General features: G+C 39.1%; 1 protein-coding gene across 5 annotated transcripts; it reads right to left on the reverse strand.

The window, feature by feature from the left end:
• Positions 1-699: 699 nt before the first annotated feature.
• Positions 700-12169, reverse strand: ccnp (cyclin P). Of its 5 annotated transcripts, none has more exons than XM_057839164.1 (8): positions 11972-12169; positions 11316-11429; positions 10728-10824; positions 10460-10629; positions 8478-8576; positions 6427-6741; positions 1192-1370; positions 700-1120 (listed from the first exon to the last, which is right to left on the reverse strand). In XM_057839164.1, the coding sequence occupies exons 1-8, from the start codon at positions 12020-12022 to the stop codon at positions 952-954; spliced, it is 1194 nt and encodes a 397-aa protein (XP_057695147.1). In that variant the 5' UTR covers positions 12023-12169; the 3' UTR covers positions 700-951. The 5 variants fall into 5 exon arrangements, with proteins under 5 accessions (XP_057695147.1, XP_057695151.1, XP_057695150.1 ...); XM_057839168.1 differs by having other exon boundaries at positions 10749-10824; positions 11316-11465; XM_057839167.1 differs by having other exon boundaries at positions 11316-11465; positions 11972-12165.
• Positions 12170-15237: the final 3068 nt, after the last annotated feature.

Raw genomic sequence — 15237 nt, forward strand, 5'->3', positions numbered from 1 at the left:
ATGCATGAGCGTGTGCGTTTTTCTGTCTTACCTAGTGAAGAAGTAGACACAGCTTTTTTTTTGACCGAATATTCCAGCCAGAATCTGTCCTCAGGTGGTTTTGGCTAAGCAAAGCAAATGGCAGGCTCCAAGGTGCTATTCACATGTGTTCGAAAAATTATTTTGACCCATTATAATTATTTATTTTTGTTCATTTGTTTTATTGCTTTACAACTTTTATGGACATTTCACCAGCAGCCTGAATTTTAAATTCATATATAGGAGTCAATTACATGCAGACATTTTTGCCACCAGGGGCATACCTCCTGCCCCCTCCCCCCCCGATCTTCGTGTTTGCTATTCACGTCCAATTATTTTTAGAATGTCAGGAGAGTAAAGAGATGCGGGAGTCAATCGCTCGTTTCATTGGTCAGTTAAGCAGCCATAAAAAAAATAAAATAAAATAATGAGCTTGCGTTTAAAAACAGTCTGACAATGCGACACTCGATTACAATTTGGTCCTTCCGTTTTTGATGACCAGCCTCTAGTGGTGGTGGTTGTGTAGTGCATATCTTGAAATGACCACGCACTGTCTCTACAAACAAGCCATACATTCATGGGTGAGGTCGTTTGAGGACAGCTGGTTCACCATGCTGCACGGAATCTCGGCAAGACCATTGTTGACTTGTTAGGTCACCGAATGCTTGAGTAACTCCAAAGCTGTTTGCAGCAGACACTTTATTTTTACATTAAAAGTTATACAATTTGACAAACAGCCCACATCCTTTTCATACAAATACAATTCAAATATTTTCTAAATGAGCTGCAATATAAGATCATAAAACAGAGTGCAACATTAGGCTAGTAACAATGTTTGCTATTACATTAATCACAGTTCTTCCTCTCCTACTCAGAGGTTTAAGAGTTAGGACTTGTGTCTAACCATTGTTTAGCATTAAGGACAAATGTCCGTCAAATGCAAATGCCCATCAGAGTAGAGACATTATTAAGACCAGGGTGTCTGCTAACATGCATTGTTTCTCGAGAGGAGAATTTGATAAAAGTAGGACTGGTCTCTCTGGTTTGAGCTCTGGCTGCAGCGCCAGCCAGAATTTGGATTATCCTCAGCAGGACGGTCTCACTATAATAATAGCAAACACCGATTACAATGACAGTGAATGTCAAGAATGCAAAAACAAAATAGCTGCATACCTGCCAGTGTGAATGCCAGAGGCGAGACACCAGGCAGCCTCACCCTCCGGGGTCTGGGGTTCCTTCAGGACATGCCGGGCCAAGCAAAGGGCCGCTCCCGCTAATTGCAAAGGCAGAAACGCCACACAACGGCCCTCCAGGAGCGACAACTCAAGCAGGTAGCGAGCCATCCACACCATCTGGTGGCACAGATCAGCGATGACACGATGCAAAGCTTTGATAATTGAAACGTCATTTTTTTTTTTTTTTTTGTATAACCTCCGTGAAGTTGCCCCCCCCCCTCCCAATCAGACGCAAACCTGTACAAAAATTATGTTAATCGTTTGTGCTGCTATCATTGATATATTTAGAATTCTTTTATAGGTCAATCAGTTCCCCATTTTGATAAAAAACTGGCTAAAAATGGTGTCAATCGTTTGTGCTGGTTTATAAAAACTTTCGTTTGTACTGCAAGGCTTTAGATATTCTCTCAATTTGCAGTGCTGACATTACGCAAATGTGAATTTCAATGGTGCCACGGTTTTACAATTTTCATTTTTTAAATTTTTTTTTTTTTTAAAGAAAATCCACAGTTCACCCAGCGCCCCATACAATGAATTGAAATCAGCATAAACTTATTTGTGGTGCAACTGCATCAGTGAGGTATGTTTAAAGTCTCCGCAAAAATTCAGCTGGGGCATATAAAAAAAATTGATAAGCATGCATGTGCCATTAGAGGCTGAAGGCAATAATTCTGCCCTGCCCTCTACTTGCAAATTCCTAACCAAGAGAAAGCGGCCCTTTACTTGCTAGCTGCTAACTATAATTTCAAAGTTAATCAACCTTGATACAAAATTAAAAAACTTTTTTTTTTTTTTTTTAGATTGGTTCATGAATGATGCAGGAGTAATACTTTAAAGTGCCTGTGACACAAAAAAAGCATGTTTATTTCATAATACATGCGGTGTTTTATGCTCCTGAATGAAATGGACTGCTTGGATGTGTGTGGACTGTGGAAGCGATCGCTATATTTTCAGTATTTAGTTTTTTGAATCCCGCACCATGAAAATGAATGACTTCCGGCAAGAGTCTCGAGTTGAGAAAGAAGGCGCTGTGACGTGTACGGAGGAAGGGGTCCTCTTCACTATATAGCCGTACTGTTGTATGAGAAGGACTAAGAATTCAGCGGATTAATACGTTTATTTTTCGCAAGACGCCAGCCAAACGGCTGCAGAAAAATCTTGCTGTAAGAGGGAGAGGCATGTGCCCTTTTCTGGGGTTTCAAAAGGTACTCATTTAATGGTGGATATTGGCCAAAACAAGCCCTACTACTGTGGGACCATTGGACTTACTAGGAAGTGAGTAAACATTGTGTTTTGTATTATGTCAAATACTGGGATCATTTTAATATGTAGGTGGCTTGCATTTTGTTGCTAACATGGTCCTTGCCCCTTCGGCGGCTTGCTGCACATACCCCCGCCGGGAGAGAGCTATAGACCCTACTCACATGACGTCACAACCACGCCTCCGCGCCATGTTTTCCGTCTACTTGTCGTGTATATGCATTACCATTACGTAAATTCCTCCTATTATGGCGCGTTTTTCTGCTCGTTAACATTAATAATTATAATGGTGAAGGCGTGTGTGGCGGTTGGTTGCAGTAACAGAGAAGATAGACGGAGAGACTTGAAGTTTTACCGTATTCTGAGAGACCCGGAGAGGAGAGGGAGATGGACTGCTGCAATTCGACGAGAAAACTGGGCTCCAAACGATTACCACGGATTATGTAGTAGTCATTTTATATCTGGTAAGATGCATTTAATATATATTTAGAGTGTTTTGGGCTGACAACCACAATTAAGATCATTGCGAGGCAAATCGCCGATTAGCCTCGCCGATTAGCCTGTGGTAAAAATGCGGGGGGCTACCTTGGCTGATTTACATAGAACAATATATTTAAACAAATTTTAGCAAGCCCTTCTGTGTGTCACATTTACTTTACTTTTTTTCATTAATTCATAATTTCAACAATCTCGCCTTTGTGGCGTTCTCTTTTAACACTCGGGCTCTTGCGAAATACTGCTGCTGGGAAATTAAACTAGCTTCTAGTTGCTATAATTTCTCGCTGCGTATCTTCCCTGTAATGTCGTACATGTCAGCGTCTTATTCGGTAATATCGCGTCACATCGAACTCTTTGAAAACAGCGACCGTCTCTTTGCAAATGAGGCAGACACAGTTGTTGCGTGTTATATTGAAGAAATAGTCCAATATCCACCTATCCTTGAAGCGTCGGCCATCGCAGTCAACTTTTTTTTTTTTTTTTTTTTTTTTGATTGTCGCCATTTTAGAAATCACACAGGGTAATGTTGCTTAGAGTGCTGCTCTTAAAGTTTTTCAAACTTTTGTGAGAACAGGCTGATTTTGTGTGGACAAGATATTTGTAGATATCAGGGTAGCAGATGTCAGACACAGAGGGCGAAGACAGCGGGTCGAAAAATATCGATTTAGGCATCAAATATGGATCTGGCGAATGGATAGACTGAAAAGCTTTTCCACATAACGCCTTTTATGCAACGCATCCAATGAGTTTACAGCGTCTGAAAGCACTGGGGCTTCCATGAATTGCTCTATAAACTGAGCGACTAATTGAAATCATTGAGAATAGGGCTAAACAGAGACGGACAATATGGCGGCCAGATACAGCGACACGTCATTCTGTGACGTCAGTGAGTAGGGTCTATACTCAGCTTATTCCCCTCTTCATGCACCCAGTGTTCTGTCAAATTTTCCGATCAGAAATTGCAACTTTGAGTTAAAAATAGCTGCGAATACAGCGATTACAAAGTAAACAGTAGAAACTTTCTTTAAATAAAGTACTTACGTTTGATCATGGATTGACATGTCATTGTCATTGATTGGCAGCGGTCATTGTCTAGCTGATTCCCCTGCGAGCTCCCCTGTCCGTAGTAGCTAGGAACTAGCTGTAAATTGCTCTCCGCCGGGCGGTTTGCCGATCAGCGAAGACAATCGACAAACCAGTCATCATGTGAAATTATCCGGGCTAGTTATGTTTTATTTTCCGCTTCGAAGACTTTGAAACATCACTCAGTTAGGGTTAGCATGTCGGCTAGTTTTCACGCCTCTTGGTTTGTTTACATTCTCAAGCCGGGGAAGGGAAATGACATAAGCCTGATTTAGGTGGCATAAAATATCGTTCGGGAGGTGCAACAGTAAAGGTGAAGTCGACAGTTTTGACCATTATGAAGTAATTTTGCCATGTCGTCTTGAATAAATGCATTTTTATTATTTCATATTCCATTTAGCACAAGACTTATTTGTCATGACCATGCCATTTATTTAGCTATTGGGGAAAAATATTTGGATAAAAATAATATCCTGTAAAAATATTGGAGAGACAAACAATGACATTTTGCGGCTCTCGTCACGTTTTCCTCGTTCTGAATAATCCCCCCTCAACGGGCTGACTGGTCCTTCTCAAGCCATTTATTTAGCTATTTGGGAAAATACTTGGATAAAAAGAATATCCTGTAAAAATATTGGAGTAGAGAGACTGAAACGATGACATTTTGCTGCTCTCTTTGTCGTGTTTTCCTCGTTGTGAATAATTCCCCCTCAGTGGGTAGCATACTAAATCAGATGAAATCGTGACTCCGCCGACGTCGTCCACCTGTTGGGCACGCTAGAGCCCTATAACGGTAGGTGTGGCTAACCTGCAGATTAAAAGACTAATTTCTCGTCATCTGCGCTTTGCTAAATTGTTGTATATAGTCGATTCATTTCAAAATATGATTCTGATTCACATAATAATCCTATTTAGGACTTCGTGTCGTACGCACTTTAAAGTTGGTGTCTACAACAACAACAACCTTCCAGCACTAAATAAAGAAAAATGCCTTCGTGTAGGTACTTTTAGAAGTGGGGTCACTCAATTTTTTGTTATTTTGCCAGCAGCAGTTTGGTACATGAACAACCCCTTTATTTAAAAAAAAAAATTAAACAAAAATAGAACGAACCATTCGTGTTGTCTTTAAGTGATATTTGAAAATTAAAGCTAATCTGCCAAATTTCCACATCTGGAATCTTATGAATCATACTGGCCTCTAGCGGCCAACGCATATAAAGAGCAAGCCAATGCCTACTGAATGAATTTTGTGTGTCATCACAAAAGCTACAGAAAAACAAATTGGCCAACATTTGTTGCATAAGCTTTTTTTTTTTTTAACCGATTGTATCCAATTTTTAGTCACCGATTTCAAATGCCATCACTTTTTTGTCTGCTTTAGTTTTATGCCATTAGCATTTTTAACACAGTTTTCTTAGATTCTTCATACATTTTCACTCAGTACCAGTTCAACTTTAACCTATTCCACATAGGGCCGCAGTGAGCACAGGATTTCATTCCAACCAAACAAGATGACACCTTTTCACCAATCCGGTGTTATAAAAGTACAATCAGTCGTTTGCAGTCAGATGGTGCTTGTTTTAGCAGAAACGTCATTGGTTCAACTATGTGCTGGATCGGTTGGAACAAAAATAAGGGCCCACAACAGGTCTATAGGACCAGTTTGAAGAGTCCTACAGTACAGCACGTCACATTGTCCATTGTTGGTTGTTTCTGTAGGTATTTTTACAACAGTTTCTTTCAAGCTATACACCCACTTGAAAAATATTGCCTCGCAATAATTTTACATCACATGAAAAAGAATCTTGATTTGGAGAGGAAAAACGAATAAATAAACTAGACATTACTAGACATAAAAAACTAAGGTCAGGATTGGATAGGGCACCCCGAAATTATATAAAAAGTTTATGCACCAAATTTTGTCAAACGCGTTATCAGAGTCAACGCTTTGGGGTTTCTGGAGGGTAACCGATAACTTGTGAGTAGCTTCTACATTGACCATTTCTGAGTTTGTGCTTGCCAGGGTAAGAAACAGTGAATGAAACCTTTTTAAAAACAAAATAAATGGATTTTCCAGACGGGTTATTAATGGCCTCTACAAGTGGGAACCAACTAGCACAAACAGGTTTTTTCACCTCATTACCATTTGCTCCATGTAAAGGTCACTGCACAATTTAAGCAGACCAATGAAAAGTATAATTACTTCAAGTGAACTGAAATGGGTGTTTCGATGCATAAATTGATCTTTTTCCACAATGCCGTCAACCAACAAAATCTAAACCTCATGATTTTATCTTAGCAGAGGTAATAAAAAATGAAAATTAACAGTCACCTGAGCACTGCAGCGGGCAATGGAGGAGAGCAGCAGTAGAAAATGCAAAGGCGGACAGTAGGACAAGTTAAACTTCAGGCCGGTGAGGACTTTTCTCTCCATGCGTAGCAGTTGATGCTTAGTGTAGGCATGATCCATTAGGTAGCAAAGTCCAGACACTTCAGGCAGGAGGCACTCTTCTTTCTTAGCTGCCAAGAAGAGACAAACTATACCAAGGAGCTGCAGGTTTGCTGTGGTGACTTTGACCAGACGGAGGGAGCGGTTGAGGAGGTGAATGGCCAGATAGAGAGTCTCCTCCTGGAAGTGCAACATCTCCTGATGGGAAACATGCATATATGGCTGGCATCAATTAAAATGTATGAATTACAATTTAGTGTGGTTTTCGTTTGACAAAAAAGGCCCAGCATTATCTGCTGTTGGCTTTTAATCCCAACTGAAATGTGATTTAGAGGCACTTTTCAAGCAACGGCAACAAAGTGCTGTACATTAACACAACTCAAATATAAGGAGAAACATTTTCAAAAGAAACCAAGTTACTAATAGGAAAAGCCTAAGCCTAGAGCTGCAACCAACCATTTTTTTTTTTTTTTTTTTTTTTAAATAGTTGATTAATCAAATAAATGTTACCTTTTCCAATTACCTTTACAATTTGAAGTTTATTGTTACTTACAACATACCTAAAAGACAAAATGGATGACTATTTTCTTCAAAAATATTTTATTACACCTTCCTGACTTAACTGTACTGAGTCAACAACTGTACCGTTTTAAGTACATAAACTTGCTTTTAGGTGTTTTAAGTTTTTAATAAAAGGTTCCGAGTATTAAAAAAAAATCTCAGTACACAAATCAGACAAAAGTCCTGCTCATTCAAATAAAAATAAAGTGCTGCTGATTGACATTTTTTTCTTCTTGGGCAAAACGCGGATATTAATTTTGTCAACGACTCATTTTCTTTAAACAAACTAAAAAAGTCGAAAAAAGAGGAGGCAGACTAATGAATCAGTTTTCTTCATCTAACAGTTGTTCATAAATACAATCCAAATCCAATTTTAAAGCACACTCTTGGATGACCATTTACAGTTTGTGTTGAAGGGAGACCAAGCTGTTATATGAATCTGTTTATGTGTGGTTTTTGTATAAAAACAAATGAGACAACTTTACTATCTAACAATAACTCAAGTGCTAGTATGGATCTCCAAAACAATACAAACGGACAATTAAGACACTAATTAGCATAATTGCTTGCTAGCTTAGTGCTCTGTGCCAAGTAGTCACATCACATCGGCAAAGAATACAAACAATACAATTGGCTTATTTAATCACCACTGACTGACGTACACTGGCTCAAACAACAACAAAAAATAATCCAATTCTCAACACTTTTGTCAGATAATTGATTCAGCAACCAAACAGCAGCAGTTGCAGTAGTGAACTCCCTCTCTCTTGTTGTAATCATTGACGCGGTTGTGGCCTTACACACAAACAATGACCCAAATGGCACTGCTAATAGCTGCCGGCAAAAAAATCAATTATCAAATTAGTTGGCAACTAATTTTATTAGTCGTTGCTGCCTTACCCAAGACTACACTGTAGTTTAAATTAATCAGGAAGTGTGTTTCTGTGATGAGGAGAGTGGGCTCTGTGGGAGCAGTCCTATAAAGAATGAGGACGCTTGCAAAGCATCCTGAAAAACACAGGGTACCTGCACTGCCCAACTCCGTCTGCTTAGAGGGGCAATCACTGTGACAGGTTGCCTCTCATCGGTGCAGATTCACTCATCAATCATGAAATCATTTGTCCCTGCTGCTATAAGACTGTACAACAGTTCAGACTTGATATGCGCATCTTTTTTTATCATCTTTTACACGATTACTATTGTCAGGAGCTTTTACTTATGCTGAACTGAAAGTTCATTTGTGTAATTGTATGACTGAAGTATCTTTACCTTACACTTTATTGCTATGCCTTCTTAATTTATCATTGAAGTTAAATCATGTAAGAAACAAGCAATGTTTTAACATTGTTCAAATGAAACCAAAATTAACTCACATGCACTTGAATGAGCCAGTCAACCAGTACAGCTCGAGTCACGTCACTGAAGTGTCTTGTCATCTCTGTGTTAGGTAAGGTTTGCCATGTTTGACTTCTCTGCACACATCATAAAGTAAATCTTTAAGAACACATACTAGAAGAAATCTTGTTTAAGTTTATATGCAGAGACTCACAGAAAATTGACTTTTTACTTGCCGTTACATAAACAGACTAGGGCCTGGAGTAAAAGATCAGACATCAGGTGTGCTGTGTAAAATGATCTAATTTCATTAAATGTTTTAGAAAAATAAAACTGACCAACTTAATTAAATTTGATAAACTACGCCAGCGACATGAAAGGCAAAACAGTTCAATTCTCTTCCATTCAATGGAAGTTGGATTTTGAAGAGTAATTGAATTTGAGTACATTTTTGTCAGTGAAGTGAAAATTGGGAAACACTGTACTACATTGTATGAGGCAAATTGACAAAGTCAAACCCAACACCACATTTTTTACCTTGTCAATTTAAACGAGGAACCCAGTGTGTCGCTCATCAGAAGCTGCTAATTGGCAAATGCTGTACTGCGCAAACAACCAAATCTCAATACAACTATGCATAAATCTTATGTTCTGTAAATTTGTTCAACTATTTTGTAACAGTAAAACAAACATCTGGCTATTAATGCATTAAATTCACAGTACGTCTGTTGGGAGTCACTAATGCAGTGTATGAAGTGCAGCCTTCATGAATGCTTTTGTCCTTAACGGTGCAAATAGACGGCAAGTCTACCACTAGTAGTCATTAGAGTTGTCTGACAAAAAGTTTTTAACCAATAACCCGATATTGTCCAAGTCCAAAAATCTGATACAGATATGGATATGTGCGGTCATGCACTTAACGTGTTACTGCTAATAGAGTACCGCACGAGTGCTATTTTTAGACCGCAAGCCAGCGTGACGTCACCATCGTAAACTGGACGCGGGTCAACATAGAAGCTCCCTTGCATACGACCCATGTTAGTACTGCTTGTTTCCTGCCAGTAATCTTTCAATTGTTTTCTTTCAAAAAAATAACATGCCGAGTAAACACTGCTGCTATAGAACTTGTAGAAACGACTAGACATTACTACCGTCCACATATAAAGGATATTTTCTTCATTCGTTTCCCGAAGCCAAAAACTCAGAAGGATAAATGTACGATGGATCAACTTGCCCGAACGTCGAAAAGACCAATTTAACGCCAGCAAGGTGAATTCATTCACCTTAATATGTAGCAAACATTTTTTTGGAGGCGATGGTCCTAAAGATGACAATCTTGATCTATTGCCTGCCCAAAAGAGGTAAGCCATTTTGATAATTTTACGTATTTTTTAGCTTGGTGTTTTGCCGTGCTGCTTCGGTCTGACAATGAATGGCCTGGAAAAAAAAAAAAAAAAAGTGACTGCCACTGTTGTTCTGACCCATGTTGCCAACAGTCAGATTGTTCATAAATATCAAGATTGATGTGTGAGGCAATCTTTTCTATTTAGCTGTTGAGAATTGGGAATTAAGAATTTGTTTTTGAGAACTAAGGCCTCACCTTCAGTGACATGTTTGAGAAGTTGTGTTTTTGTAAAGTTCTGTAAAGAATTTTGGTTTATTGTTGCAGATTGAACGTATTGTAAGGCGCAAGAGAAAAGCACTAACACCACGGCCATTCTCAAGCACTTTATTCTCTAAATTCTTTATTCGGCCAATGTTATCTGGTAGCAAATAATTTGGGACAACTCTAATCGTTATTGTAATAAAATTTCCAAGCAGTGTACAGACAACGGTAAACAGTGGCTCACACGAATGAAGCAGGGATTGGCCCTTATAATGAGTGGATTTCAACACAGAAAAAATGGTGTGTTTATGTAATGTAATTCTTGATCCATGAGTTGTGATTTTCGCATGTCATTTATATATATAAAAAAAGGGGGGAATTGTTTTGTATGGTAAAAGTGAAGTTCAGCCTCACCATCATATCCAAGAACATTTCCCAAGCAAATGTGCGGTCCCATACAAGTTCCAGCTTCTCAAGGGCGAGCTCCACTTCATGGCGCAACAGGCTGGGCACCAGCGCCTGGAGGCTGTGGAGGCCTGGCAGGCTGAGATTGTGACGAAGCAAAGGCTCCTCCAGACATCCATCTGTTACACTCGGATCAAAAGGAGGACACGTAGGGGGAAGTATAAACAAAACAAGCACATTATTCGACAATCGATTGCCTTCATTTTTGTTTCAACACCTTTAGACGGAACGATGGTACCAGAAGAGTATGTCCATGTTTTGTCCATGAACCCTACAAAGACACTGTTGATCATTTTGGCTGATAGTATCCCATCCTACAAGTAGAAAATGTATTAAGGGGTGACTCCCACAATAAAAATTGCACAATTTATGTAGCCATGTACAATAATATTCAGAACAAAATCAGGAAGGAATAGATTTGTAATTTTCCCAACATTTCTGGAGATTCATACATACATAAATACAGCAATGAGGGCTTTTAAAAGTAGTAGGCCATTATGAAAGTGACAGTACACCCAAGTGTTAAAATGCTATTAACTAGTCACCTACTCATTGTTTTGGAACCTTAAATTTAACAGATTTCCCCCCCCTCGTTAAAAAAGTATGATACGAGTTAGATCAAATACATCCAGACTTTCATTTAGTTTTAATTATTTATTTTAAAAGTGATGTTATTTGCCTGAATTTTTTAGATGGGGTCAGTTTGACTAAGTATGAAGTAACATATTGAATATTTTTTCAATTGGAAAAACCTTTTAAAAGACATCACAGGGAACATTGCAGGCATAAAATATGGCTAAAGTACCACATAGCGGGAGGGCAGAACAGGTATCCATCTGGGTTCTGGGTCCTTTTCTGGCACTAGCCTGGACTCAGACTCCTCCACTGGCTGCCAGCGATCAGTGGGCCCACAGGCAACCTGCAAAGTTTTTATGAGCCCTTGCCTGTCGTCCGCCTGAGGGATTTAAAAAAAAAAAAAAAAAAAAAGGCTACAAATAGATTGTTTTTACAATTGTTTAAAACACAAATTGCACTATTGCCAATGTCATCAGTACCGATCCGAATAAGGATTGTTTGGCTTGGTAGGGGTCAATTTAGTGCCACACGCTTGTGTAGTACTATAATTATGTTGTTGTAAAGGTGTTGAATGTCATTAGCCGGTAAGCATAGAAGCATGACGCCATGCCAACATGAACCTGATTCATACACTACTTATAGGACCGTGCTAAAACCAGCCTATTTATACTTATGTTTTATTTATTAACCTTATCAAATAAATATGAAACTAAAGTAAACACATGAGACATAACATTAATGCTTAGATTTGCTAATAAATAATATTTAAACAACAACAAAAAACAGACCACTATTTCGGGGTAAAAAACGCTGATTACATCCATTAAAGTTTTAAGATGTGAAAACCTCTGAGAAAACGCGGTCAATATTCTTAGAAACTCTGACCTTGTGTAAGTCCAGCAGAGGCTTGGTGTCACGGAACCCAGTCCTGGCCATGTTCACAGCCTGAGACGGAGTTACCTGGCGGGCCACTGCAGCTACTTAAGCAAGGCAGGCGACGGAGGCTCGGAAAACAATGAGACGACATGACCCGCTACAACTGGCGCCAATTATGATGAAAAAAACCTCAGGTGGGCCAGCCAGGACTGATTGCTGGGTGTGACGTCGTTTGCCAGTTACCAGAAAACGACTTCCGGGTGACGCTTCGCAAACTCATTTTTATTCATGCATCCATATCTGTATCACTTAACCATAAACATTTTTGCTACATTTTATTTTTATTTTTTTAAGTAAGCATTTAGGTTAATTCCCTTTAGAACAGACATTTTTCTCAACGATTTTATTTTTAGTCCCCCGTGCCTTTTAACAACTGTAGAAGAACACATGGTCCACCAGTTATACAACTATACCCGTGTCCACAATGACAGTCCACCAATCCAGTTTTAGTCTTTTATCTATCTTTTAACCCATAAGAACCCAGAAAATGACTATCTTTTAACCCATAAGAACCCAGACCCATTTTTCCTTGAAGGAAAATTATGTGGACAACATAAAGCACATTTTGATGTTTTTTTTTTTTTCCAAAATAAGAGTTTTTCATACCAAAGATCTGCATTGTTACATATTCGCCACATTTGGCGTTAGTAGTAAAGATGTTCTTAATGGCATACCGCACGCATGCTATTATTTTTAGACCGTGACGTCACATCGTAAAGCGGAAGTAAAGCCGAAGTGGGACATTATAGACCCGCCCTCGCATAGACACAACGTAATTTGTGCTACTTTTCTCCGGTAATCTTTCAAAAACGAACATGCCGATCACGCATTGCTTTTTTGGAACTTGTAGAAACGACTCTAGACATTACGACACATGAAGGATGTTTTCTTCATACGTTTCCGGAAACCAAAAACTCTGGAGGGAAAAAATGTGAAGACCGAATCAACGGACTTTAACACCAGCTCGGTGAATCCATTCACATTTCATATGCAGTAAATATTATGTTGGGTTGGCATGGTCTTTCAGAGGACAAAGAAGTACGCCATTTTTATATTTTTAACTTATTTTTATCGCTTAACGTTGTGCCGTACGGCGTCTGTCTGACAATGAATGACCTGAAAAGAATTATAATGGTATCTGACTGCCACTGTTACCGTTTCTTTTATATATATATATATTAGGCTCGAGCGTATGACGTGGCACTCACGAGGTTTCCGCCCCTATCGCCATGTTGGAAGCAGGAAGTTCGGTGTCAGAACTCCGGGAAACATAAACAGTGAGGCATTTCGACTCAGGTCGCTCTTTAAAAATGATAGGAAATTATTGTTCGACAAAGAATTGCAACAACCGATCGAATAGAAAGGAGAATGTACAGCTCGACGGAACCCCACTGAGTTTCTTCCGGATCCCTACATGGAGAAAAGGCAAGGGAAAGCTCATATTTGAACTTACCCAACGTCGAAGAATGGCATGGGTGGCCTCGATCAGAAGGAAGGGCATAACGTTTGATTCTCCAGTTACACACATAGTTTGCTCTATGCACTTCCACTGTTGTAAGTTAATTTCGTTTGTCTACGCAAATTTCGGTAACTTTATGCCCTAAGTCGGCCTGTTGTTAGCTATAGCTACAGCTAAACAACTAGCATGCATACATGTGCATTGTCTTCATAAGACATAATTCCTGTCGTTTCTAAATGAAAAAGCTATAACTTGTTGCCGTGAGATAGTGGCAAAGAATTTGTACACAGGCTACATTGTCTGCAACAAATCTGTTTTCTAAAATATAGCATAGATTTGTCACTTAACTATCACAGCTCAGCACAGCACAAATTCAGATGTTCATGACAATGAAAATGTAAACACACATTGCCTGCCTTTGAAGAACGATGGTGTTGCCGTTTGCTACGGTCATAATGTGCAGGTCCTGCACCGATCCGCAGCAAAACTGTTCGTAGCTTTGTAGCGATTTGTAGTTTCGGAATTGCTGATGAATGTAGTAACTTATACCAAACAGTAAATACAGCATGATGTCAATTTCGCGTAGTGTTGGAAGCTTGTCGACATCTTTATTCCATTTGTGTTCGGCTTGCTGGTAAGGGTCAACATTGTTCACATCCTTAAGTTTGCCCACATATCTGTCCTTCGCCGTGGTAACAAGTTTGTCTCTGTATCGAACTGGCAAGTTTTCCTTACTTTTTTCCATCTTTGGCACTCGTAGTTGAATTGTATTTGCCGTTAAGTTTATATGTCCCGTGATGCAGACGTGCTTCCAATATGGCTGCGTTGTCGCAAATCTCGCATGATCCCGTGTTGCTGTGACGTAAACGCTCGAGCCTAATAAAAAAACAACTTTAGTAAGGGGTAAGTGTAAATAAATTATAGAATTAAGATGTGTTATCAATGAAAAAATTAAAAGTGTTCATTGGCTCTCACTGAGTAGCATTTGCGATCGCTACACAAAGCTAACTAAATTACCCCCAAGAACGGTAAGAGACGTAGGACAACCAGATGATATATAAGAAAGACAGGGCTGATGGTAAAGGATAGCTTGTTGAAACAGGAGAATGTCATTGTCAGTCGCGTCGATAAAAAAGCTAAAGCTATGCTTAGGTCGGCTCGTTTTTTTCGTCTTTTTCAGCCTTCGACACTAAAGGTGTCTCTCTAACTGAACATTTTTATGTTCTTCCACATCTTTTCCAGTCAATTTGGCACCAGGCACATCATTTTCGGAGAGAATTGGTAGGTTTAGCTCTGTAAACATCTCCTTCGTACACGATTTCCATTCATTTCCTATTAGGGACAAACGGTGTCTTGTCCCTACTTAGCAACAGTAGCTAATGTCATGAAAATTAATGAGCGGAAGTGACGTGTTGCTTGCGGTACGCCATTCTTAGTGCTCAGTAACATGTAAACTGCCCCTTTTATTTGCATTTTAACAACATATAACAAAGCTCTGACTTTAATAACAAGATTTAACATAAAATATTCAGCTTGCTTAGTGTAACAAAATAAATACTGGAATTGTATCAAAAATGAATAATACTGCCTATTTTGGGGCATTTAACAAGCTACCACGGGTACAGAGAACTGAAAACAAATCTGTAAACATTAGTTGTGCAAATAATAAAAAATGCTGAAGAAAAATAGAACCCACATCATCAGCACCATGTCTGAAAAATTTTCAAAGTTCATTTGTCTGTTAAGTATCGGGCAA

The sequence above is a fragment of the Corythoichthys intestinalis genome, chromosome 6, assembly GCF_030265065.1.
Source record: "Corythoichthys intestinalis isolate RoL2023-P3 chromosome 6, ASM3026506v1, whole genome shotgun sequence".
Classification (NCBI taxonomy): Eukaryota; Metazoa; Chordata; class Actinopteri; order Syngnathiformes; family Syngnathidae; genus Corythoichthys; species Corythoichthys intestinalis.

What these genes read in the sequence shown, in the direction of transcription:
- ccnp (XM_057839167.1), bottom strand. Translation starts at nt 12,022, where the DNA reads ATGGCCAGGACTGGGTTCCGTGACACCAAGCCTCTGCTGGACTTACAC. An exon ending in CTCTGCTGGACTTACACAAG is followed by an intron (nt 11,466 to 11,971) that starts GTCAGAGTTTCT and finishes TAAATCCCTCAG; the next exon opens with GCGGACGACAGGCAAGGGCT. An exon ending in TTCTGCCCTCCCGCTATGTG is followed by an intron (nt 10,825 to 11,315) that starts GTACTTTAGCCA and finishes TTCTACTTGTAG; the next exon opens with GATGGGATACTATCAGCCAA.